The sequence below is a fragment of the Megalobrama amblycephala genome, linkage group LG15 (genome assembly GCF_018812025.1).
Source record: "Megalobrama amblycephala isolate DHTTF-2021 linkage group LG15, ASM1881202v1, whole genome shotgun sequence".
NCBI lineage: Eukaryota > Metazoa > Chordata > Actinopteri > Cypriniformes > Xenocyprididae > Megalobrama > Megalobrama amblycephala.
Window position 1 is genome coordinate 11,821,662 of NC_063058.1, and position 24,208 is coordinate 11,845,869.

The window sequence follows — 24,208 nt, forward strand, 5'->3', positions numbered from 1 at the left end:
TTGTCGCCACCTACTGTGCTGGATAGCAAACCGTATATTTACTTACATGGATAAGGATTGGAACATGGATGTTTCATACTCTTCCCAATCAGCCCTGTTGTTATTATAGCTGCAGTGTACACAGACAATTCATTGGTCAATTTGAGTCTAAGATCTAGAGGCATCTCGAATGGAAAACATCTATGGATGGAGAGAACTATGAATACTGTAAGTCATGAAAGGAGCACATATATTCTCTCTTTGGTAACTCTTTACAAGGTCTCATTAGTTAATGTACTAATTTAATTAACATGAACTAACAATAAGCAATACATTTGATACAGTATATTAATCTTTGTTAACATTAGTTAACAATACAGCTTGTTTGTTCATGTTAGCTCACAGGGAACTAGCCTAATATTTACAAATACAACTTTTATTTTAAATATGTACTAGTAAATTTTGAAATTAACGTTGAGATTAATGCATACTGTTTATTCTCAGTTAACTAATGTAGTTAACTAACAATGAAACCTTATTGTAAAGTGTTACCCTCCTCAATATAAATATATTCAAACAATATTTAATGTAATCTCTATGTGGTAATGATAGACGGATCTATTGTCTTTATCTAAAATCTACCTGACAATCTCTCTGATTTCAAGTAGACGACTGTGTAGATACTTTAGATGATGTGAGAAGCATTTTAGGGCATGCATTGTGTTACCAGAAGTGGCTGAGTGCTGTTGTTCTCATTTCGTAGTAACGTTACAGAGCGCTGAATATTATTGCCGGAGATCAATTATGTATGAAAAAATCAGGTCAGTGTTTTGCTGAGGGATAAGCTTCTGGAAAAAGGCCTAGAATTTACACTGGAAATAATAAACAATGCAATTTGCCCAACAATGATGAAACTGTTTTATATATAAACTGTCAGTAGTGGACCCCAGTGTAAAAATTACTGTAGCATAAAAGATGACAGAAATATAGAAATTTCTTTAAACTTACTTTTGGTCAATATTCTGTTTTATTAATATCCTATTTATTTTTTTAAGAACTGAATTAATGTGGTATTATGTGGTAAAAAATGGTATTCACTGGAAATAGACTGCATATTGATATAGGATTTCTGCAGACATATGATAATGCATGATCTAAAGATGTGAAAACCACAATAGCTTATCTGCTCCAAACTACTGCAGAACTGGCAAGATCACCATGACTTTTAGAGATGACATGGCCTGATGAATACTAATCTATGCAGAAAGGGCCTCGAGTGGCTCTACCTGATCTCTCTTAAAGACGTTTTACTGGGGTTCAGATCAATTGATCAGCTTGCATTCTCATTGTTTACTCTCTTCAGTTTGTAGGTATTATACTCAGATGTCATCAATAACAGTTTTTTTATTTCTACATAATTGTAATTTTACTTATGTTTAATTTGAATTAAATCTTTTGATTTTAATATTAATTTTTAACTGTTCTATTATTCTTCAAAGATAATCTTTTCATTTTCCACCATTATATTCAGTTTATTACTTACAGATATATACACACACCTTATGTATACATACATACAGTATCTCACAGAAGTGAGTACACCCACCCCTCACATTTTTGTAAATATTTTTTATATCTTTTCATGTGACAACACTGAAGAAATGACACTTTGCTACAATGTAAAGCAGTGAGTGTACAGCTTGTATAACAGTGTAAATTTGCTGTCCCCTCAAAATAACTCAACACGCAGCCATTAATGTCTAAACCGCTGGCCACAAAAGTGAGTACACCACTAAGTGAAAGTGTCTAAATTGGGCCCAAAGTGTCAATATTTTGTAGGGCCACCATTATTTTCCAGCACTGCCTTAACCCTCTTGGGCATGGAGTTCACCAGAGCTTCACAGGTTGCCACTGGAGCCCTCTTCCACTCCTCCATGACGACGATGTTAGAGACCTTGCGCTCCTCCACCTTCTGTTTGAGGATGCCCCACAGATGCTCAATAGGGTTTAGGTACCCTTAGCTTCTTTAGCAAAGCAGTGGTCGTCTTGGAGGTGTGTTTGGGGTCGTTATCATGTTGGAATATTGCCCTGCGGCCCAGTCTCCGATGGGAGGGGATCATGCTCTGCTCATTCATGGTTCCCTCAATGAACTGTAGCTCCCCAGTGCCGGCAGCACTCATGCAGCCCCAGACCATGACACTCCCACCACCATGCTTGACTGTAGGCAAGACACACTTGTCTTTGTACTCCTCACCTGGTTGCCGCCACACGCTTGACACCATCTGAACCAAAAAAGTTTATCTTGGTCTCATCAGACCACAGGACATGGTTCCAGTAATCCATGTCCTTAGTCTGCTTGTCTTCAGCAAACTGTTTGCGGGCTTTCTTGTGCATCATCTTTAGAAGAGGCTTCCTTCTGGGACGACAGCCATGCAGACCAATTTGATGCAGTGTGCGGCGTATGGTCTGAACACTGACAGGCTGACCCCCCCACCCCTTCAACCTCTGCAGCAATGCTGGCAGCACTCATACGTCTATTTCTCAAACACAACCTCTGGATATGACGCTGAGCACATGCACTCAACTTCTTTGGTCGACCATGGCGAGGCCTGTTCTGAATGGAACCTGTCCTGTTTAACGCTGTATGTCAAGTCAAGTCAAGTCACTTTTATTTATATAGCGCTTTTTACAATGTAGATTGTGTCAAAGCAGCTTTACATTGATAACTGGTATATAATTTTGGCTGCACAGCAGCTGTTAAAGAATAGTGTCAACGCAGGCAGATTAAAGCACTGTTGAATATCAAATGTCAAGTCAAATGTCAAGTGTCCCCAACTAAGCAAGCCAATAGGCGACAGCGGCAAGGAACCCAAACTCCAACAGGTGACATCAGGTGGCAAACAGGTGGCAAATAGGTGTTAAAATGGAGAAAAAACCTTGGGAGAAACCAGGCTTAGTCAGGGGGCCAGTTCTTCTCTGGCGAACAGTGCTTTGTTACGATTCAGGTTGCTATCATAAGTCCGATAGGATCGCAAAATTCAAAGTATTTATTTCAGTTCCATCCAGTTGAGGATCGTATTTATCACGCCGGTATGGACTGTATGGTCTTGGCCACCGTAGATCAATGTAGAGCAACAATTCTTTTTTTCAGATCCTCAGAGAGTTCTTTGCCATGAGGTGCATGTTGAACTTCCAGTGACCAGTATGAGAGAGTGCGAGCGATAACACCAAATTTAACACACCTGCTCCCCATTCACACCTGAGACCTTGTAACACTAACAAGTCACATGACACCGGGGAGAGCAAATGGCTATTTGGGCCCAATTTGGACATTTTCACTTAGGGGTGTACTCCCTTTTGTGGCCAGCGGTTTAGACATTAATGGCTGTGTGTTGAGTTATTTTGAGGGGACAGCAAATTTACACTGTTATACAAGCTGTACACTTACTACAATGTAAAGTAGTGAAAGTGTCATTTCTTCAGTGTTGTCACATGAAAAGATATAATAAAATATTTACAAAAATGTGAGGGGTGTACAAATATACAAATATACACACACACACACACATATATATACATATATACACACAGTATATACATACAAACATACATATATATACACATATATACATATAAACATACAAACATATATTTATAAACATATGCACACAAATGATTGTAAGTACCCAGACAGCAACATAGTGTGGCCCACATCCGGACCACATCCGGTACATGTGGATTACACACGGATCAGATGCGGGCCGGATCTGGGCCGACACTATGTTGCTGTCAGGGTAGGCTAGGCTAATAACTTTATTGCTGGTTGAAAAAACCCACACAAATACAACGCATGCGATACATCCACAAAGAACAACACCAGATACTGAACAAGGGAAACACAAGAAGGATACAGACAGGAATGAAGGGCGAACAAGCATAACAAGAAACACCCGGGAACAATCAATGCAACTAATCAACAAAGAGAACTACAAACCGACTACAAACAGGAAACAGGAACAAAATAGAAACACAAAATAAGAGCCCTGAGCAGGTGTTGTGACAATAACATTCTCTGTAAGGTGATACATATATTAAATGTACAAAATGTATAGAAATAGCCATAACTGTAGTAGCCTAAGTAACATTCAGTGTATGTAAAAGGTAATAAATGTAGGCTATTAAATGTGTGTCTGCATACATTTATCACCTTTTATATATGAAGAACGTTATTACTTAAGTAATATATGTTTTTATTTCTGTACATTTATAAAGCTTCAGTACCGTGGAGAGCGGCCACACACAGCTTTTGAGAAGCGAGTGAAGGAATGAAGTATCGCGAGTGTAGAGACCTCACGAGCTGATGTATTCATCAGCATCAAACTCACTCGGATGCTCATCGACGCGCGTGCGTGCGTGCGTGTGTGTGTAGGAGTACCGTGACGTGATTGTTTTCACTCCCATAGTCCTAATATCATCTCAGAATATAACGGATTCGGATAACATCACCATAACAAGTGCGTCGATCATCGAATGGGAAGCGAGTTAATAGATGCAACTGAGCGCGTGCACTGGCAACATATTCTTGGGTGAACGCGCGAGAAGGTAAGGAAACGATGCTTTTCACTTTCTTACCGTCGTTTTTCAGATATATGTACTCTGAACAGATTATACATGTCTTACGTGCCTTGAAAAAGCAGAAATGGATGCATTCTTAGCATGCACTGTTGAATAAAACACCTCCCCGTTCAGCTCCATCTTTTCCCTTGAAGGGCGCTGTGCTCGACCTCTTTTCCGCTCTGAAATGAATGAAAATGTTGTTGCAAAATATTCATTTGCTCGTGTTTTCTCCTTGACTTCTTATCTTGCGTTTTATAACAACACTTCCCATATGGATTTATGAAATATAACGTTAGGACAGCTTGATTATATCATTGCAATCTGTACACCACCCCGGCGACATGCCCTTCACTTTCCAACCGGGTTTGGCTAGAATCGAGCGAGAAAAAGCAGCAGTCGTTTGATAATAATCGCTACAAATAAGCAGTTGATAATAATCGCTACTAACAAATGGTACATCTTTAAGAATATTAGGTTAAAAATATAGTAGCTACGAATACACGTTTGATAAAATAAACGGTTTAAAATAATCGCTACGAAACGATTCATTTAATTAGATTCGAATCGTTTGAATCATTTTTCATTCCACTAACTCTAGTCCTCTTGACAGCTGTATGTAGTCCAACAAGGGATGATTCGGTTAGCAGGCCTCATAAACCTGCATTCCTGATTTAAATAACAATCAATGTGACGATCACCATGTTTACATGTTCGCAAATATTCCGATATTACTCAGAATTTAGCAATATTATGATTTTATTTTGATTACCATAAACAGATGAAGCATCTAAACATTTGAATATTAAAATTGTATTTGTAATATTCACTATAAATAAATATATTCTGTTGATTTCTAAACGAAAGTAATCTTGGGTTTAAAAAAAAATCAAACTATTCAGTCACAATGACATCAGTTTGTATGTTAAACCTGGATTTAAAAAAAAAAAAAAATTGTCAAGGGACCACTTATGAATTTTCTATTTTTAGAAATAGTTTTTGGATTTTTGGATTTGTAAAATAATTATTGTAGTCAACATTACTTGAAGAGATTGTTACATTTTGTTGTACAAAAACAAAGTCATTCCTCAAAAAGAATAAAAGTTTTTAAAAGCATAGTTGCTTTATATATTCTATGTTATCAGAATATGAACTTTAATCTGACAGTAATGTGCATATAAAAATAGTCAGTGTTACAGGCTGCTTAAAGATGCTCTATGTACGTTTTTGACTGTACTAAAGCATAAAAATACCATAATATGTTTATATTTATTAAACATGCTGAGTTCACATATTCGTTTCTCTGAAAACCATTGCTACAGCCAGTTATTTTACTTTGAAATTGCATTCCATGTCGGAATTTCTGTTTTTGTTTCCATCTGTGCAAGAACGCACGTTGCCAATTTACCCAGTAGTATTTCTCCACCCCGGGTTGCCAGTTGGCGGAAGCCATGGATGCCAGCGAACAAACTGGGTCAGAGATCGCAGATTCTACCCGACCTAAAAAGCCTCAGCATCCATCTAAAAATCTCTATGAATGGGAGCATATTAAAACGCGATATCAACTCATCATAAATCAATAAATCAACTAATTATCTTACAGTGTGTAAGTCTCCTCGCCTTCCAATGTCAATTGAGCTCCTGTTGCGTGTCCTCAAACTGGCAACCTGTGAGAGCGTCGAGTCTGAGGAGTAGGGGGTGGGGCAAACAATATTTTGAATTTGGACTTCAGTACACATTTCAACCACTAGCTGTCATTCTTACATAGAGCACCTTTAATGTTTATGGGCCCTATTTTAATGATCTAAATTAGGGGTGTAACGATACGCTCAGGTCACGATACGGTACATATCTCGTTACTGAGTTCACGATATGATACGTATCACGATATTTTGAACAAAATGAAACTGAAATTCAAATAAGATTTATTTAAAAACAAATTTCAATAATTTTCCTTGTATATACAAGATCACATTTCAAGGTTTAATAAAAACGTTCTGTATTCAAATTAACAGCTGAATAGTTCTGTCTGTCACTGATAAAAATTTTTGCAAGAACTTAGAATTAAGAATCCTAAGGAACCGTTCACATATCTAAAAACGCGTGGAAGGCGCGACCGCACCACTTCTCCTTCTTTCCAAAGCGCTTGCGCTCCCGTGGCGTTGGTCATTGCTATGCAACCATGAACTGCGCTTCTCCAAGAGGATCAGGAAGTTTCAGCAAAGGATAAATTGATTTCTAGCCCTTGCATTACCTTTAATACTAGATATATTTATGGAGATAAGATATAAAAACCACCCTGTACAGCTATGATCAGCTGTTCGGCTGAGCTTTTGATGTTTTGTTACGGAAAGGCCATAGCTGATCGGTTTGTTCTTGTCACATGGCCTGCGGTGCGGCATTCTGAAAAGTTGAGAATTTTTCATCTCGATGTGCCTGGAAAACGCACCGCATGCATGTCGCAACCGCGGCCAAGCAAGAGACTGACGCGAGAAACGTTTAAACCTGCTTGCAAGATTCGAAGTGTGTGCGAAACACTTACTAGAGAGCTGATTGAGACACACCCTTAATATGCGGTGACAACCCGGCTTCTCTCACTGCCACCTCCATGTTGCAGAGTATGTCCAATCAGCAGCTCAACCAATAAGATTAGACTGCCGTCATATCGTAAAAATATCGCCATCACTCTACGATACATATCATGACCTTTTTGCATCACGAAATATCGTACTACCATATATCGTTACACCCCTAATCTAAACGCATGGTCTTAAAGCGCACGGCGCAAGTGCGCCGAATCCAAGGGCGTGTCCGAATCCACTTTTGCTAATTTAACGACGGGAAAAATGGTCGGCACGCCTGGTGCATGGTCTAAAATGGTTGTCCCTATTCTCTTAATGAGTGATGGGTGTGTTTTGGGCGTAACGTGCAATAAACCAGCAATCAGAGTCTCATCTCCCATTCCCTCTAAAAGCCAGTTGCGCTCACACCATGGCAGGTTCGCTATTTACATGGCAGATTTTGCAAGTGGAAAAACTGAACGCTTCTCTAGCGAGGAAACAGATTTGCTTATGCGTGAGGTTAAAACATGCGAGCAGACCATCTACGGGAAAAGCCAGCTTCCACCAAAGCATTTTTATCTTTATGTGCTCGATAATAATCTTTTACATTGTAACCCATTTATTTTTTTAATATTTGGCATGTTTGTGTGCTGCTGCACATCACTGTGTGTGTAACAAGCAGAGTGTACATGCGTTGTGCACCCACATATAGGCACATATTACTAATGCGCTCTTTAAATAACAAAAAAATAGTGCGCCATTGACGCAGTCTATTTCAGTTGCCTCAAAATAGCAACACGCCAACAATGCGCCTGAACACACCTCGTTTTCAAACCAGCACGCCCATGGGTGCACGAATGGGCACAAATGCATTTGTTATTTAAACAACGTGGTGCAGGACATGAAAATGATAACCGCGTCGGGCTGAAACTAGCAAAAAACACTTGTGTCGCGCCTGGCGCTGCATTGCGCCAGGTGTATGATAGGGCCCTATAGGTGTTATGTTTGTAATCCTGAATAAGGAATGAAATCATTTGCGTTATTAGAGACACAGCTGGATCTAGCTTGTGTTTACTAAAGTTATTCCATTGCTTTCTGGTTGTATTTTGCAGAAAATTTAGATAAATATCAAAAAACAAGCTTCGCTTTCACACTGGAATACATTATACCTGTTGTATTTTAAACACTTAAAGTGTTTCATTGCAGTGTGTGAATTTGTTGTGTCTGTAATATGTGTGTGTTTACAGGTTTATAAAAATTAAAGTTTGACGTTGGTGATCTAAAAAAAGGAATCTCCATGGCAGGTGAGAGCTTTTAACTTTCACTGAATTGTTACCATATTCAAGTACCTAGGTATTTGCATGGTACTGTAAGGCAGTTCAAAGAATAGCATGGTCCTAACATGGTATGTGTTATTAGTTTTGTTACTGAACCAGTACAAAGGGGTTAAGCTTTAAATTGTTTTTTTTTTCCCCACAGAAAACAATTTCCCACCTCTTCCACGGTTCATTCCTCTGAAACCATGTTTTTACCAAGACTTCAACGAGATCCCAGACCAGTGGCGTACAATGTGCAAACGAATGTATTACCTATGGATATGTACGTTCTTAAATATTTCATATATTATATATTTTTGGAGTATTTTCACTGCATGTAATTTTTTTTTTTGTTCATTACGGTGTGTGCACTGAGTAGATTGCTATCATGTGGCTTTATTTGCCATTACAATGTCTCTTTTGTTTTCACTGTAAACACTGAGAAATAACAGACACACGAAAACTTGTAGAGACTGGTTTTGTATTTTGATCTATCGGTCCATGGGTAAAAGAGTGGGGTGTCATATTACTCGTGTTATTGTACAGTTTACTATGTTATCATTAAGTTTCACAAGCATTAGATTTACTTTTGACATGTAGGATATTTACAAACTGTTTTTTTTATTAGCACACTAATTGGGAACTATTTTGAAATGGGTCTGGGAGTTGAGAAAGTAAGTATTTGTTGAAATAAATAGACATTTGTTGTAGTTTCTAAAGTATTTCTAGGTTTTATTTTAGTTTACTTAGCTATTACATTTTAGTCATTGTGTGTCATAATAAATGTGCACAATGTTCTGGTATCTGCCCTGTTCCAACAGATTAAGTTTAGTTTTCCTTGTAATGTAGTCGCCTACCATTCATGCTAAGTGTTGGGAAATGTTACTTTTAAAAGTAATGCATTACAATATTGCGTTACTCCCTAAAAAAGTAACTAATTGCGTTAGTTACTTTTTATGGAAAGTAATGCATTACGTTATTTTTGTATTATTTTTTCTCATCTGGGCTGGGCTTATTTTTTCTCATCTGTTTTTTTTTTTTTTTTTTTTTTTTTTAAATAACATAAAAGTTATATTTTTGGCAAATATTAAGGCCCTTTCACACATAAAGTGATATTAATAAGCCTCAGGCTGAAGGAAATGCAAATTCACACCTGTATAGTAGAGGACGCAGCTCAAACAACACAGAGTTAAATCAACTCTGCTCAGAGTACATATGGTCCCTCTCTACATAGAGTTAAAATAACACTGAAGCAGAGTTCAAGTTAATGAGATAATATGCTGTTTGTGGAGTAGTTCAATCTATTTTATCTTCAGTTGATTTTATCTAAGGATGTGGCTGGAAGTCATTTGTATTTATTATGTTTCTCTTCATTGATTCTGCTTGTTAACAGCAGGTGTTCATCACTAATGCTCAATCATAACTTAATTAATCACTTAATTATCTCATTAACTTTAACTCTGCTTCAGTGTTACTTTAACACTATATAGAGAGGGACCATATGTAATCAGAGCAGAGTTGGTTTAACTGGATTTTGCTGTGAAGCCTTTCAGCTGTGCTGCCTTTCTGGTATACACAAGAATAGGACGCATGAGAAGAAGTAAATAAGGAAATGCCTGCTCACATTTAGTCTAGAACTATCATGTTCAATAACCATCATATTCATACAGCGCACACACCTCAGCACTTACGATTTCTATCAACATGGGGACAGGAGAGCTTCCAGTCAATAAATGGGAAAACAAAGTAACTTGTTTTACTTATTTGAAAAAGTAACTCAGATATTGTGTTGTAAATTTGAAAGTAATACGTTACTTTACTAGTTACTTGAAAAAGTAATCTGATTACGTAACACGTGTAACTTGTAATGCGTTACGCCCAACAATGTCACCTACAACCCTAAAGTATGCATCAAATGCTATATTATGTGTACATGATATTTAGATATGATTTGTAAGAGAATGCAATCAGGTTTTTTTCATTTATTTTAAATGTAATTTTTTACTTTTTTCACTCGCAGTGAATAGTGCCACTCTTGCAGCAAACCTGATTGGCTGTCTAGCATGGATGTGCGGAGGGGGCGGGGCAACCAATTTTGGAATGGCCATTCTGTGGCTGTTACTGTTCACCCCATGCTCATACGTGTGTTGGTTTAGGCCCATCTACAAGGCCTTCAAGTGAGTTCAGTTAATGTTTAAAGATGTTTTAAAAGTAGGCAGAGTCTTTGAATTGTAATCATGCTAATGCAGTTCACTCTTTCTTTTTACAGGACAGACAGTTCTTTCAACTTCATGGCGTTCTTTTTCGTCTTCATGGCGCAGGTGGTGATCAGTATCATTCAGGCTGTTGGAATCCCAGGATGGGGAGTTTGGTAAGAACAACTTATTGTGTTTAAGAAATTACATCAGATAGATAGACAAACAGACAGATATAAAAACAGATAGATAGATAGATAGATACTGTAGATAGACAGTTTGATAGATAGATAGACAGACAGATAGATAGATAGACAGATAGATAGATAGATAGATAGATAGACACACAGTTTGATAGATAGATAGATAGACAGTTTGATAGATAGATAGATAGATAGATAGATAGATAGATAGATAGACAGTTTGATAGATAGATAGATAGACAGTTTGATAGACAGATAGATAGATAGATAGATAGATAGATAGGCAGACCGTTTGATAGATAGACAGATAGACAGATAGATAGATAGATAGATAGACACACAGTTTGATAGATAGACAGATAGATAGATAGATAGATAGATAGATAGACACACAGTTTGATAGATAGATAGATAGACACACAGTTTGATAAATAGATAGACACACAGTTTGATAGATAGATAGATAGACAGACAGTTTGATAGATAGACAGATAGATAGATAGATGGGTAGATAGATAGATAGATAGATAGATAGATAGATAGATAGATGGACGGGTAGATGATAGATGATAGATAGATAGATAGATAGATAGATAGATAGATAGACACACAGTTTGATAGATAGACAGATAGACAGATAGATAGACACACAGTTTGATAGATAGATAGATAGATAGATAGATAGATAGACACACAGTTTGATAAATAGATAGACACACAGTTTGATAGATAGATAGATAGACATACAGTTTGATAGATAGATAGATAGATAGATAGATAGATAGATAGATAGATAGATAGATAGATAGATAGATAGATAGATGGGTAGATGGATAGATAGATGGGTAGATAGATAGATAGATAGATAGATAGATAGATAGATAGATAGATAGATAGATAGATAGATAGATAGATGGGTAGATGGATAGGTAGATGGATAGGTAGATGGATAGGTAGATAGATGGGTAGATGGATAGATAGATAGATAGATAGATAGATAGATAGATAGATAGATAGATAGATAGATAGATAGATAGATAGATAGATAGAAACACAGTTTGATAGATAGATAGATAGACACACAGTTTGATAGATAGATAGATAGACACACAGTTTGATAGATAGATAGACACACAGTTTGATAGATAGATAGATAGATAGACAGACAGTTTGATAGATAGATAGATAGATAGATAGATAGATAGATAGATAGATAGATAGATAGATAGATGGATGGGTAGATGATAGATAGATAGATAGATAGATAGATAGATAGATAGATAGATAGATAGATAGATAGATAGATAGATAGATAGATAGATAGATGGGTAGATGGATAGATAGATGGGTAGATGGATGGATAGATAGATAGATAGATAGATAGATAGATAGATAGATAGATAGATAGATGGGTAGATGGATAGATAGATGGGTAGATGGATAGGTAGATGGATAGGTAGATAGATGGGTAGATAGATAGATAGATAGATAGATAGATAGATAGATAGATAGATAGATAGATAGATAGATGGGTAGATGGATAGATAGATGGGTAGATGGATAGGTAGATGGATAGGTAGATAGATGGGTAGATAGATAGATAGATAGATAGATAGATAGATAGATAGATAGATAGATAGATAGATAGATAGATAGATAGATAGATAGATGGGTAGATGGATAGATACAACAAAGCTGGGTCAGTTCCAGTTGAGTTACACTATAGAAACTCAAATGACTCATATACTCTTGCGTCACATATTATTTTTAGCACACACATAGTATGGTCTGTTTAGACTAGAGTATATTAGGCTGTTATATAACATTCTGCATTTATATGATCTTTTCATGTACTGTGCTTTTTAAGTAGCATGTTAATGAGGAGAATATCTCTTCTTTATGTGTTTCTGTTACAGTGGCTGGCTCGCCACTATCACTTTCTTCAGCACTAATATTGGCTCTGCCGTCGTTATGCTGATTCCAACCATAATGTTCACTGCCGTGGCTGCTTTCTCGGTCATTGCCCTCACCAAGGTATTGTTCCTCCATCATTATTGTTTTGAAAATAAACAGATCTCGTGATATTTCCTAAAATTCAAGCAATTATCAAGTTATCCTGTGTGATATGTTAACAATGTTAACAATATCATTTTTTGTTGATTAACATAATTTTTTATCCTGTACAGAATTTATTTATCTTTGTTTTCTCCTGAGCAAAAGTCCTCAGTAATCTCACATTTCTATAGAGTTTCTGAAGAGATTTGCCCAAAAACCCTTTTTTAACTTTTCATCTTTAAAAAACATTTCACAATTCTTAAAATTAATATCTATTTATACTGTACCTATAATATTGTGATGCCTTAATTCACTTAAAACATTTAAACATTTGATTTAGTGTTTTTTTTTTTATTATTATTTTAGACAAAATATTATAGAATAATATTTGTATTTTTTTATTAATTTTTTTAATAAAATATCTGCCATTTATCGATTATTGGTTTGAATATTGCCATTTATCCATTATGGAAATAATTATTGGCTTATGTATCGGCCACAATTTTTAATATTTAAAAACACTAATCATTTCGTAACAGTAATCTTTACAATTCTTGAAATGAATATCCTTTTTTTATACAGTACATTATATTATTGTGATGCTATTTTTTTACTTTAGACAAAATATTATACTATATTTTTTATTATTTTTTTTTTTTTAAATTTAATATCTGCTCTTTATCTATTATTGGTTTTATGAAAGTAATTAAAAGCTTTCATATCGCCACAATTTTAATATAATTTTATATCTCTATCATCTGTATGCCAACAATTGTCTAATTTTTTATCTATTTTTATTTTTCTTAATGAAAGATTCCTAAGCAAAGTATAAACTTTCTAACAAAAGTTATGCTCAAATCAAAGCCAGTCTGTATATTAAACATTAAATATGTTCTGATTTGGAGGACACACAAATTACTTGAAAACTTGTCTAACATGGTTAGAACATGTGGTTAGAACATGTTAGAGCTGTGACGGTGGCAGTTTTTGGTGGTAATGGATCAACTACCGGTGGTGGTTGAAGGGGGGAGGGTGTAAATGTATATTGACCTAAATTAAATACATTTTGAGTTTAAAAAAAATAATAAACGAGGCTCAAACATCTGTTTTGTAACAAACGTGGGTGCTTATTTTAGCACTTCCGTCAGTGGAACAACACACTACAGCCTGTAAAACACTGAAATAAATAACAGTAAATAATGGTAACCTAAATAATTTAAGAGAAAGTGAAACTAAATTACCAGCGTGTGTGAAATGCGCTATTCAGATAAACTTGGCGTGAACTAAATCTATGTAGGGCCTCGTTCGACAGGACTTGCCAAATGACGATATCAACCAGGAACGTGACCAAACAAAGCTTCAGTTGACCAACCGGTGCATTTCCTGACCCCAAGACCCCCAGCCTTAACAGAAGTGATGACGTGATTTTGTTTAACAAAGAAGGCTGTCTTGAGAACCTCTCAGCTCATCAGCAGTAAATTAATCAAAACCTATCACGTGGGGTCTGATCACTTTGAATCTATTGATGCTCTCACAAAACCCTCTTGTAAACATGTAATCACAACATTCACTGTTTAAACTCTGCTTTAAGGACTCAATCTTGAATCTCAAAAGGATAATTGTCGATCATTCAAAGTATTAACTATATCGTGATGATGTGATATATGATGTGATTACTAACATGTTGGATTCGATGCATTATACAGTGGGTACGGAAAGTATTCAGACCCCCTTGAATTTTTCACTCTTTGTTGAATGATTTTAGCAAATGGCTGCAATATAAGTTAATTTTTTTCCTCATTAATGTACACACAGCACCCTATATTGACAGAAAAACACAGAATTGTTGACATTTTTGCAGATTTATTAAAAAAGAAAAACTGAAATATCACATGGTCCTAAGTATCTAGACCCTTTGCTCAGTATTTAGTAGAAGCACCCTTTTGATCTAATACAGCCATGAGTCTTTTTGGGAAAGATGCAACAAGTTTTTCACACCTGGATTTGGGGATCCTCTGCCATTCCTCCTTGCAGATCCTCTCCAGTTCTGTCAGGTTGGATGGTAAACGTTGGTGGACAGCCATTTTTAGGTATCTCCAGAGATGCTCAATTGGGTTTAAGTCAGGGCTCTGGCTGGGCCATTCAAGAACAGTCACGGAGTTGTTGTGAAGCCACTCCTTCGTTATTTTAGCTGTGTGCTTAGGGTCATTGTCTTGCTGGAAGGTAAACCTTCGGCCCAGTCTGAGGTCCTGAGCACTCTGGAGAAGGTTTTCGTCCAGGATATCCCTGTACTTGGCCGCATTCATCTTTCCCTCGATTGCAACCAGTCGTCCTGTCCCTGCAGCTGAAAAACACCCCAACAGTATGATGCTGCCACCACCATACTTCACTATTGGATAGATAGATAGATTGACTGTATTGGACAGGTGATGAGCAGTGCCTGGTTTTCTCCACACATACCGCTTAGAATTAAGGCCAAAAAGTTCTACCTTGGTCTCATCAGACCAGAGAATCTTATTTCTCACCACCTTGGAGTCCTTGAGGTGTTTTTTAGCAAACTCCATGCGGGCTTTCATGTGTCTTGCACTGAGGAGAGGCTTCCGTCGGGCCACTCTGCCATAAAGCCCCGACTGGTGGAGGGCTGCAGTGATGGTTGACTTTCTACAACTTTCTCCCATCTCCCGACTGCATCTCTGGAGCTCAGCCACAGTGATCTTTGGGTTCTTCTTCACCTCTCTCACCAAGGATCTTCTCCCCCAATAGCTCAGTTTGGCCGGACGGCCAGCTCTAGGAAGGGTTCTGGTCGTCCCAAACGTCTTCCATTTAAGGATTATGAAGGCCACTGTGCTCTTAGGAACCTTAAGTGCAGCAGAAATTTTTTTGTAACCTTGGCCAGATCTGTGCCTTGCCACAATTCTGTCTCTGAGCTCTTCAGGCAGTTCCTTTGACCTCATGATTCTCATTTGCTCTGACATGCACTGTGAGCTGTAAGGTCTTATATAGACAGGTGTGTGGCTTTCCTAATCAAGTCCAATCAGTATAATCAAACACAGCTGGACTCAAATTAAGGTGTAGAACCATCTCAAGGATGATCAGAAGAAATGGACAGCACCTGAGTTAAAAATATGAGTGTCACAGCAAAGGGTCTGAATACTTAGGACCATGTGATATTTCAGTTTTTCCTTTTTAGTAAATCTGCAAAAATGTCAACAATTCTGTGTTTTTCTGTCAATATGGGGTGCTGTGTCTACATTAATAAGGAAAAAAAAATAACTTAAATGATTTTAGCAAATGGCTGCAATATAACAAAGAATGAAAAATTTAAGGTGGTCTGAATACTTTCCGTACCCACTGTATGTTTGTATTCCCTTAGGCATTTTCTTTCTCTTGTAATCATTGTTTTAATTAGGTCAGTCTAGTAATATGTGTGTAAGAAGTGTGTCATGTTTGAGTTCTAAATACAGGATTTATAATTCTCTGTAATTCTGGGTGCATGAAACATTGAAATTCAGTATCAGGAAGATTAGAAACATTATAAAGTTGTTAATAAAACAGGAGAATGTTCCGCGGATATCACGCGATGTAATCAATAGACAATAGACAGGGCGTGTCTAAGCTCCGTAGCAACGTCTCATTGGAGGATCGCATCTGAAGGATGGAGCCAACTTGCTCCTTTAAAACTATGCTGTCCAAAATAGCTAGTCGTTAAAGCACCGATACTTTGACCACGGCTGAAAAGTTGTTTGGGTTATGCTGAAAAGAAGAAGTTGAAGAACCTATACTTTGACCATTACTGAACTTTACATCTGAAGTGCCACAGCTGCTTTGTCCCATGGCTGATTTTCCATCTAACAGTCACTGACTATCTTCATCCACGAGCCGCGCAGCTTGATACTTCTCACCCAAAAGCCGTCACATCCAGAACTCCGAAACACTCCGTGAACTATCTGACCAAAGTCTCCAAAGAAGAAAGCTGCTCAGAGCAGCGTTTCACCAGCCGGCAACTTCCTTCAAAGCTTCCGCGCAACCCAACGAAGGGCTTCCCCGAGAGACGTCACCGCAAAACAGCCAATCCAGGTTGGGATTCCGCTCAACCAGAGCCACGAAACACCCACCTACCTCAGCTGTCAGAGTGAACGCAGATACAAGCCAAACTTCTCTCTCTCTCTCTCTCGCTGGAAACTGGTGAAACTCCTTTAAACCGAAAGAATTAAGCCGAAGCTCTGCTTTTGTGATTTTTCTCAGGTTACGATTCCAGTTAGCACTAAACTTGGGACTTTTCATAGCTCTGGTGGCCACAGAATAATATTTTATCCAGAATTGATAAAATACTTTAACCTCAATTTTTCGCTGGACGAATAATTGATTAAGTGTTAAATATTAATTCTGAATCAGTTACAGTGACTCATTTACAGTTGATTTACAGATTTGGCAAATGAAACAAGAGATTCCATGTCCAGAAATATTGTAATCGGGTGACCAGATCACAAAACAGAATACAAAACCGACAAATGGCTGAAATGTATGGGCTCACGTGCCTCTCTCATTCAGCATGAATCCAGATGTTTCATGGTTACAATGTGGGGGGCCCAGACAAGCCGCGACCCCTCACCCAATCCCGCTGTTCGAGAAATCGGAGTGCTTCGAGCGGTTGTGCGGTTGTGCTTCGAGCCATCTGTGCGACCATGCTATGCTTATTTCATTCATTCATGTATTATATCATACAAGGTTTAAATCATTTAAATAGACATAACAAACTGTAGAAAATGTGTATGATGTAGTATTTTACTTGATGTTACTTTTGACAAGCTCTGATTTCTGAAAGATGCACAGAGATGGCAAAGTGATCTGATTTGAAATCTGATTTGCGATAAATTAATTCATAGAGTTTACACTCATTCACTTTACACACTCATTATTAGGGGTTGGACAGACTAATCGACTAATCGATTTTAATGCTCTGCCATGACGCTTTAAGCCATGACTTCAACTAGTTGCCTATAGAGGGTGCAACAGGACACATTTAACCCTTTCGCACGTAAGTTTAAAATATTCTGGCTGACCCCCCAGCGTGATTTTTTTTTAAGGTGACCGTTATTTAGAAAGTATCACTTTTCCATGGTGACGCGTCATTGCTTGTTACGTGAAACACCGCAGCACTGTATGAATGATGATCTGCTTTCATTTAATTTTTCCTTTTTTATTCAAAATATTCACAAATTTGTGACGGGCGCCGCCATGTTAGTTTGCGCCGCACAGAGAATCGGATCTGTTGGATTTACAACCCGTGAATTTATCCACTTCTCCCGAAATACATGAAACTAAGTGAGTCGGTGAACGCACGCACATTTGAATTTGGCAGTTGATCATGTGATGCACTGAACGTTCTTAATCACACCGGTGTGATCGTACGCTCCTAGGGCCAGCCAAGACGGATCACACAAGGGTTAAGCACCGGGTATACTTCAATTTTTACACAAACGCTAGTGTACGCACACAGTAGAGCAGAAATACAGGTGCTGGTCATATAATTAGAATATCATTAAAAAGTTGATTTATTTCACTAATTCCATTCCAAAAAGTGAAACTTGTATATTCATTCATTACACACAGATATATTTCAAATGTTTATTTCTTTTAATTTTGATGATTATAACTGACGACTAAGGAAAATCCCAAATTCAGTATCTCAGAAAATTAGAATATTACTTAAGACCAATACAAAGAAAGGATTTTTAGAAGTCTTGGCCAACTGAAAAGTATGAACATGAAAAGTATGAGCATGTACAGCACTCAATACTTAGTTGGGGCTCCTTTTGCCTGAATTACTGCAGCAATGCGGCGTGGCATGGAGTCGATCAGTCTGTGGCACTGCTCAGGTGTTATGAGAGCCCAGGTTGCTCTGATATTGGCCTTCAGCTCTTCTGCATTGTTGGGTCTGGCATATCGCATCTTCCTCTTCACAATACTCCATAGATTTTCTATGGGGTTAAGGTCAGGCGAGTTTGCTGGCCAATTAAGAACAGGGATACCATGGTCCTTAAACCAGGTACTGGTAGCTTTTGCACTGTGTGCAGGTGCCAAGTCCTGTTGGAAAATGAAATCTGCATCTCCATAAAGTTGGTCAGCAGCAGGAAGCATGAAGTGCTCTAAAACTTCCTGGTATACGGCTGCGTTGACCTTGGACCTCAGGAAACACAGTGGACCAACACCAGCAGATGACACCCCAAACCATCACTGACTGTGGAAACTTTACACTGGACCTCAAGCAATGTGGATTGTGTGCCTCTCCTCTCTTCCTCCAGACTCTGGGACCCTGATTTCCAAAGGAAATGCAAAATTTACTTTCATCAGAGAACATAACTTTGGACCACTCAGCAGCAGTCCTTTTTGTCTTTAGCCCAGGCGAGACGCTTCTGACGCTGTCTGTTGTTCAAGAGTGGCTGACACAAGGAATGCGACAGCTGAAACCCATGTCTTGCATACGTCTGTGCGTAGTGGTTCTTGAAGCACTGACTCCAGCTGCAGTCCAGTCTATGGCTTGGACACAGAGCTCTGTGAACTGCCAGCCTCTTTTGCAGTGACCTTTTGTGTCTTGCCCATCTTGTGCAAGGTGTCAGTGGTCATCTTTTGGACAACTGTCAAGTCAGCAGTCTTCCCCATGATTGTGTAGCCTACAGAACTAGACTGAGAGACCATTTAAAGGCCTTTGCAGGTGTTTTGAGTTAATTAGCTGATTAGAGTGTGGCACCAGGCAACCTTTTCACAATATTCTAATTTTCTGAGATACTGAATTTGGGATTATCCATAGTTGTCAGTTATAATCATCAAAATTAAAAGAAATAAACATTTGAAACATATCAGTCTATGTGTAATGAATGAATATAATATACAAGTTTCATTTTTTGAATGGAATTAGTGAAATAAATAAACTTTTTGATGATATTCTAATTATATGACCAGCACCTGTATATTGTCAACACTGTTCTGTGATTTATCAATAAAATAACTTGAAAAGCTATAGCATATATTTCTTAGTAACTAAAACCTACAGCTTCACTATAAGTTCACAGACATTGCCAGGTAGAATTAATTCACACACGCAGTCGCTCTCACTAATGCATTCATATAAATGTAATCTTTCCTGTGCGACTTTATCTATATCTGATTTAGAACAAGCAAAAATCTGTGAGAAATATAACGACCCAATGACAAAAGAACTGATAAAAATAAGCTGTTTTGTAGGAACAATAGCCTTGTGGGCAGCACTGTCATATGACATGGCTGTGCACAACAAGGCTTCCCAGCAAACATTGGTCCAATGGCAACGTCATGTCCCTGGCCAAAAATAGTCACGATAGGATGGCATAAATCAGTAAAAATATGTAACATTTCCTAAAAATGCATTCAAATACGTTTGTACATGTCTACAATTCTCTGGGGTTGCATGTATAATTGATACTTTGACTTCTAGCTGTATGTAGTTCAATATATAGTAATTAATTAATTAATTGATTAATAAGATAACGTCAAAGACGTCTGTTCAAATTTCATTTTGGAACTATTTTTCAACCATGACGGGACGTGTTTTCAACAGTCATTAAACGTCCAAATGTTTGCTGGGTTGTTTGTTCATTAATGACTAGTTATTAGCAACTAGTCGACTCAAATTTAATCACATAAATGTCGACTTTACAAAATCTGAAGTCCTTTTACCCTTACTCATTATATTGCGTAGTGGTTTTAGAGGTTTATGCTATTATCATGTTATGATCCAACCTTCGAGCAATAATATTTTCTTCTGTCTTAGGTTCACAACTTCTACCGTGGCAGCGGAGGCAGCATGAGCAAGGCTCAGGAAGAATGGACCTCCGGTGCTTGGAAGAACCCTCACGTCCAACAGGCAGCACAGCAGGCAGCTATGGGGGCTGCACAGGGGGCCGTGAATCAACAACAGTACTCAGCTGCACCAACCTACAACTATGACGATCCAATGTAGATCCTTTTCAGCCACAGTGGGGGGAGGGGGCAGAAGCAGGGTGTTTGGGAGGGCGTTCCAAAGAGATCAAGTCACTAACTGGTTGAAATTGGGGGAGGGAGAAAGGAAAGATATACCCATCAATTTGAATTCAAACAGGTTCCCACCAGTACAATACATAAGCGCTTACTTAAACTGTTTTAAAAGTGTGTGATAGTTTAAGGAGTTGCTTTTGGTATTTAGACCCCATAAATAGGAAAGTATAAGTCTTGCCATGTGGTATTACGGCAGATTTAATAAACGGTTATGTAGTGTTTCTCCACTTATCGTATTTTAAACACTAGAGCACCAATAAGGAAACATTCCAAAGCTCACTATGTTTCTATAGTAAATAGATTCTCAGATGGTTGTCAGATTCGTCTATGTGGTATTTGCAAGCCAGATATATATTTTGGTTGGCTGTTAGTATTCAAAAACACATTTTGACTATTTAGCAAACACATCTTTACTCTCACGTCTTACGAATAAACGTAGGTTTTATGCACAGAGAGAAAAAAAGATCAGCTTTCGTAAATAATTGACTGGTATTTACTTGATCTCATAGATGAAAAGGATAAAGCTTATAAACATTACATTGTGTCTGTTGTACAAAGAGTTTGTTTTGTTTTGTCAAGTTTTTGTTTCATTTTCTTTGAAGGTACAAGGAAAGCCATATGTTTACATTGTTTTAGTTGTTGCATATTTTTGTTTGCGTTAAAGGTTTTAATATGTGCAGTTGTGTTGTTTTACCTCAGGATTTAATCGTCTTATTTTAATGCTGATGTACTTTAGCTGACGTTCGGCTAACGAAACCGATTAGACAAAATATTTGTACATGTACATTTTGTACGTTTGTACATTAGTTCAATTTAAATGCTCTTGAATAGAGTAAATATTTAATCTACACTTAGCCACTGGCTTGTTAGACAGCCAACCCATTATGATCTAAATCTGCTGCAAAGGCTTTCAAGTTGTTATTATTGATATCACAGAAATCATAACTGTTGTTTTGCAAATAATCTGAGACTGAATTTCTGGGTGGTTTATTCTCCACTGAGTTAAAACCTATAACTAAACACATTATGAAGTAATATTGTCACAAGTACAGTATATACGTATGTGGTGTCATACTAGTTATTGACTACTTACTCTTACAAGTTAAGTGATGTACAGAAGTACTTTGCTCCCAAAAAAAATTGTCCCATTCGTGATTTTTCTCGACATTTCCTGCTGAAAGTACTTGCTCTGTTATGCATCGACAAGCAATTTCTGTGTGAAATTCCTGAATTGCGTAAATGTAGTAGTTCTGTCAAATCGATTAATCACGATTAATCGCATGTAACGTAAAAGTTTGTGTGTACATATATATATATATATACACACACACACATACACACACACATTTTATCACATCTAACTATTATGTTAGATGCGATTAATCGCGATTATTAGATTTGACAGCACTAAAATTTTGAGATTTAAAATCTTTCAGACCTGCAAATTGTGGATTTGTAATATATAGTAGAGCATTTAGTTATATTTGTTGTTCCAATTCTGAATTTACAGTCTATCTATGAAGAGCTGGTTAGTGATGGTTGACTGTAGAACTGGGTCATAGTTTAAGGAGTATAAAGAAAAGAAAGTATGAAATAGATTAAAATAATAGTGTACAGTATATGTAATATGTCATCTCAATGTTTCTATCAAGGCTTGTAAAATACTTTTAATCATTTCAAGAACTGTGAAACATTCAGTACGCCCATGCAATGTGTGATATTATTCATGTATGTTTGGGGAGTTTTTCTATGTACTCTTTTGTTTATGTAAAGATCTTATTGTTATAATTTCGAAAATGTGTGTATTTGAGTGTTTTAAGCGTAACTGTTCCACAGTGTGATGCTTGATTCACAGTTGTGGGGCTTTTTGGTAAGACAGGACTTCCTGAAGTTTCTTCCCTGATTGAAATCCACAGTCCTGTTGTGCCCTCTGGTGGACTGGATGTATAACTTTACCTGTTTGTTTTCTGACAGTCACCCAAGAAAACTTGGACAGAAGCAATATCGATATCTGTCAAGCATGATTTGATTAATCAACAAGAATGTTATATTTCAGCTGCACCAGCAAAAGCTACGGTCACTGTCCTTTCCAAGACCCACCATGTTCTTTTTGTGCCCTGATCTTCATGCCTATGTATTCCAACAGTAGATAAAGCCTTGTTCATACTGTAAAGTTAAGTGAGTGGAAAGATGCCAGTAGACTAACATAAAACAGATAGTTGTCTTTGTATAGTGAGTCGTGTGTGGTGCTTGGTAAATTTGTGAATTCAACCAAACCTCGTGCCATGTGTGTGTGTGTGTGTGTGTGTAGATGTTAATTATTTTGTCAAGTCTAAAGGTGGGATGTATTGTTAACTTGGAGACAAGAACTGGTACATTTAACAGGTTTCTGTTTTTATTTACTTCTCTTTTTTATTTTTTGTAATTCTTTCCTGAGTTTTAAACATTTAAAAAAAAATATTAATATCAATTTAGCCATATTTTCTTTCCCTTAGCTACAGTGTTTTGTGCACTTAATTTGTAACAAATGCAATGTAAACACATGTTTGGTTTCCTCAGAAAAACTATACTTAAACAATCATGCAAACATAAAGCTCAATAGTTGTGATTTCTGAAGGTGGTTGTTTTTGAAGTTTGATATGATTATTTTTTTTTTTTGGTTCAGTTTGTATTACTTTTATATTATTTTGTCTCTCCCTGATGGATAATAAACAGATAATGTTTACTCTGTGTCCAAGACTTTATAGTCAGCTAAAAAATAAAAACAAAACCATAAAAACCCATTTTTATTACTTCAATAAAATAAACATGTACTTAAATATAATACAGTAAGAAAAACCTTAAACTTATTTTATTTCAGCCTGTTATCAATGCAACATTTTTTATTTAGTTTAAATTGATGTACTAAAAAAACTAAAACTGAAATAATAAATAAAAAACTATATAGACATATTCTTAAAAAGACTAATAAAAATGCAAAAAAAAAAAAAAAAAAAAATTACCAAAAGTTTAAGTAAAATGAAATGGAAAATATTAAAATAAAAATAATTCAAATAATATAAACTATAATTGTATCTCAATTATATTAAAATAACACTGAACCCTCAAAGTCCCCCTGAGCTTTTAGTATGGATATGTTAGCCTTAATGTTATGAATAAGCTGTTGTCCTCCAAAACAATGACAAAATTCGCATTTAAGATATAAGCATTCA

The 24,208-nt window shown here is 36.9% G+C and overlaps 1 protein-coding gene across 2 annotated transcripts; it reads left to right on the forward strand.

Annotated features, from left to right (window-relative positions):
* Positions 1-68: 68 nt before the first annotated feature.
* Positions 69-23,721, forward strand: scamp5a (secretory carrier membrane protein 5a). 2 transcript variants are annotated; one of them, XM_048158418.1, is made up of 7 exons: positions 69-207; positions 8,402-8,458; positions 8,634-8,753; positions 10,491-10,647; positions 10,740-10,841; positions 12,785-12,902; positions 20,734-23,721. In XM_048158418.1, the coding sequence occupies exons 2-7, from the start codon at positions 8,452-8,454 to the stop codon at positions 20,920-20,922; spliced, it is 693 nt and encodes a 230-aa protein (XP_048014375.1). In that variant the 5' UTR covers positions 69-207; positions 8,402-8,451; the 3' UTR covers positions 20,923-23,721. The 2 variants fall into 2 exon arrangements, with proteins under 2 accessions (XP_048014375.1, XP_048014374.1); XM_048158417.1 differs by lacking the exon at positions 69-207 and adding an exon at positions 4,331-4,581.
* The last annotated feature ends 487 nt before the right edge of the window (positions 23,722-24,208 follow it).

Bases quoted from the DNA above. Each gene is read 5' to 3' on its own strand.
- scamp5a (XM_048158418.1), top strand. The intron at 10,842-12,784 runs GTAAGAACAACT...TTTCTGTTACAG, and splicing joins ATCCCAGGATGGGGAGTTTG to TGGCTGGCTCGCCACTATCA. The intron at 12,903-20,733 runs GTATTGTTCCTC...CTTCTGTCTTAG, and splicing joins CGGTCATTGCCCTCACCAAG to GTTCACAACTTCTACCGTGG.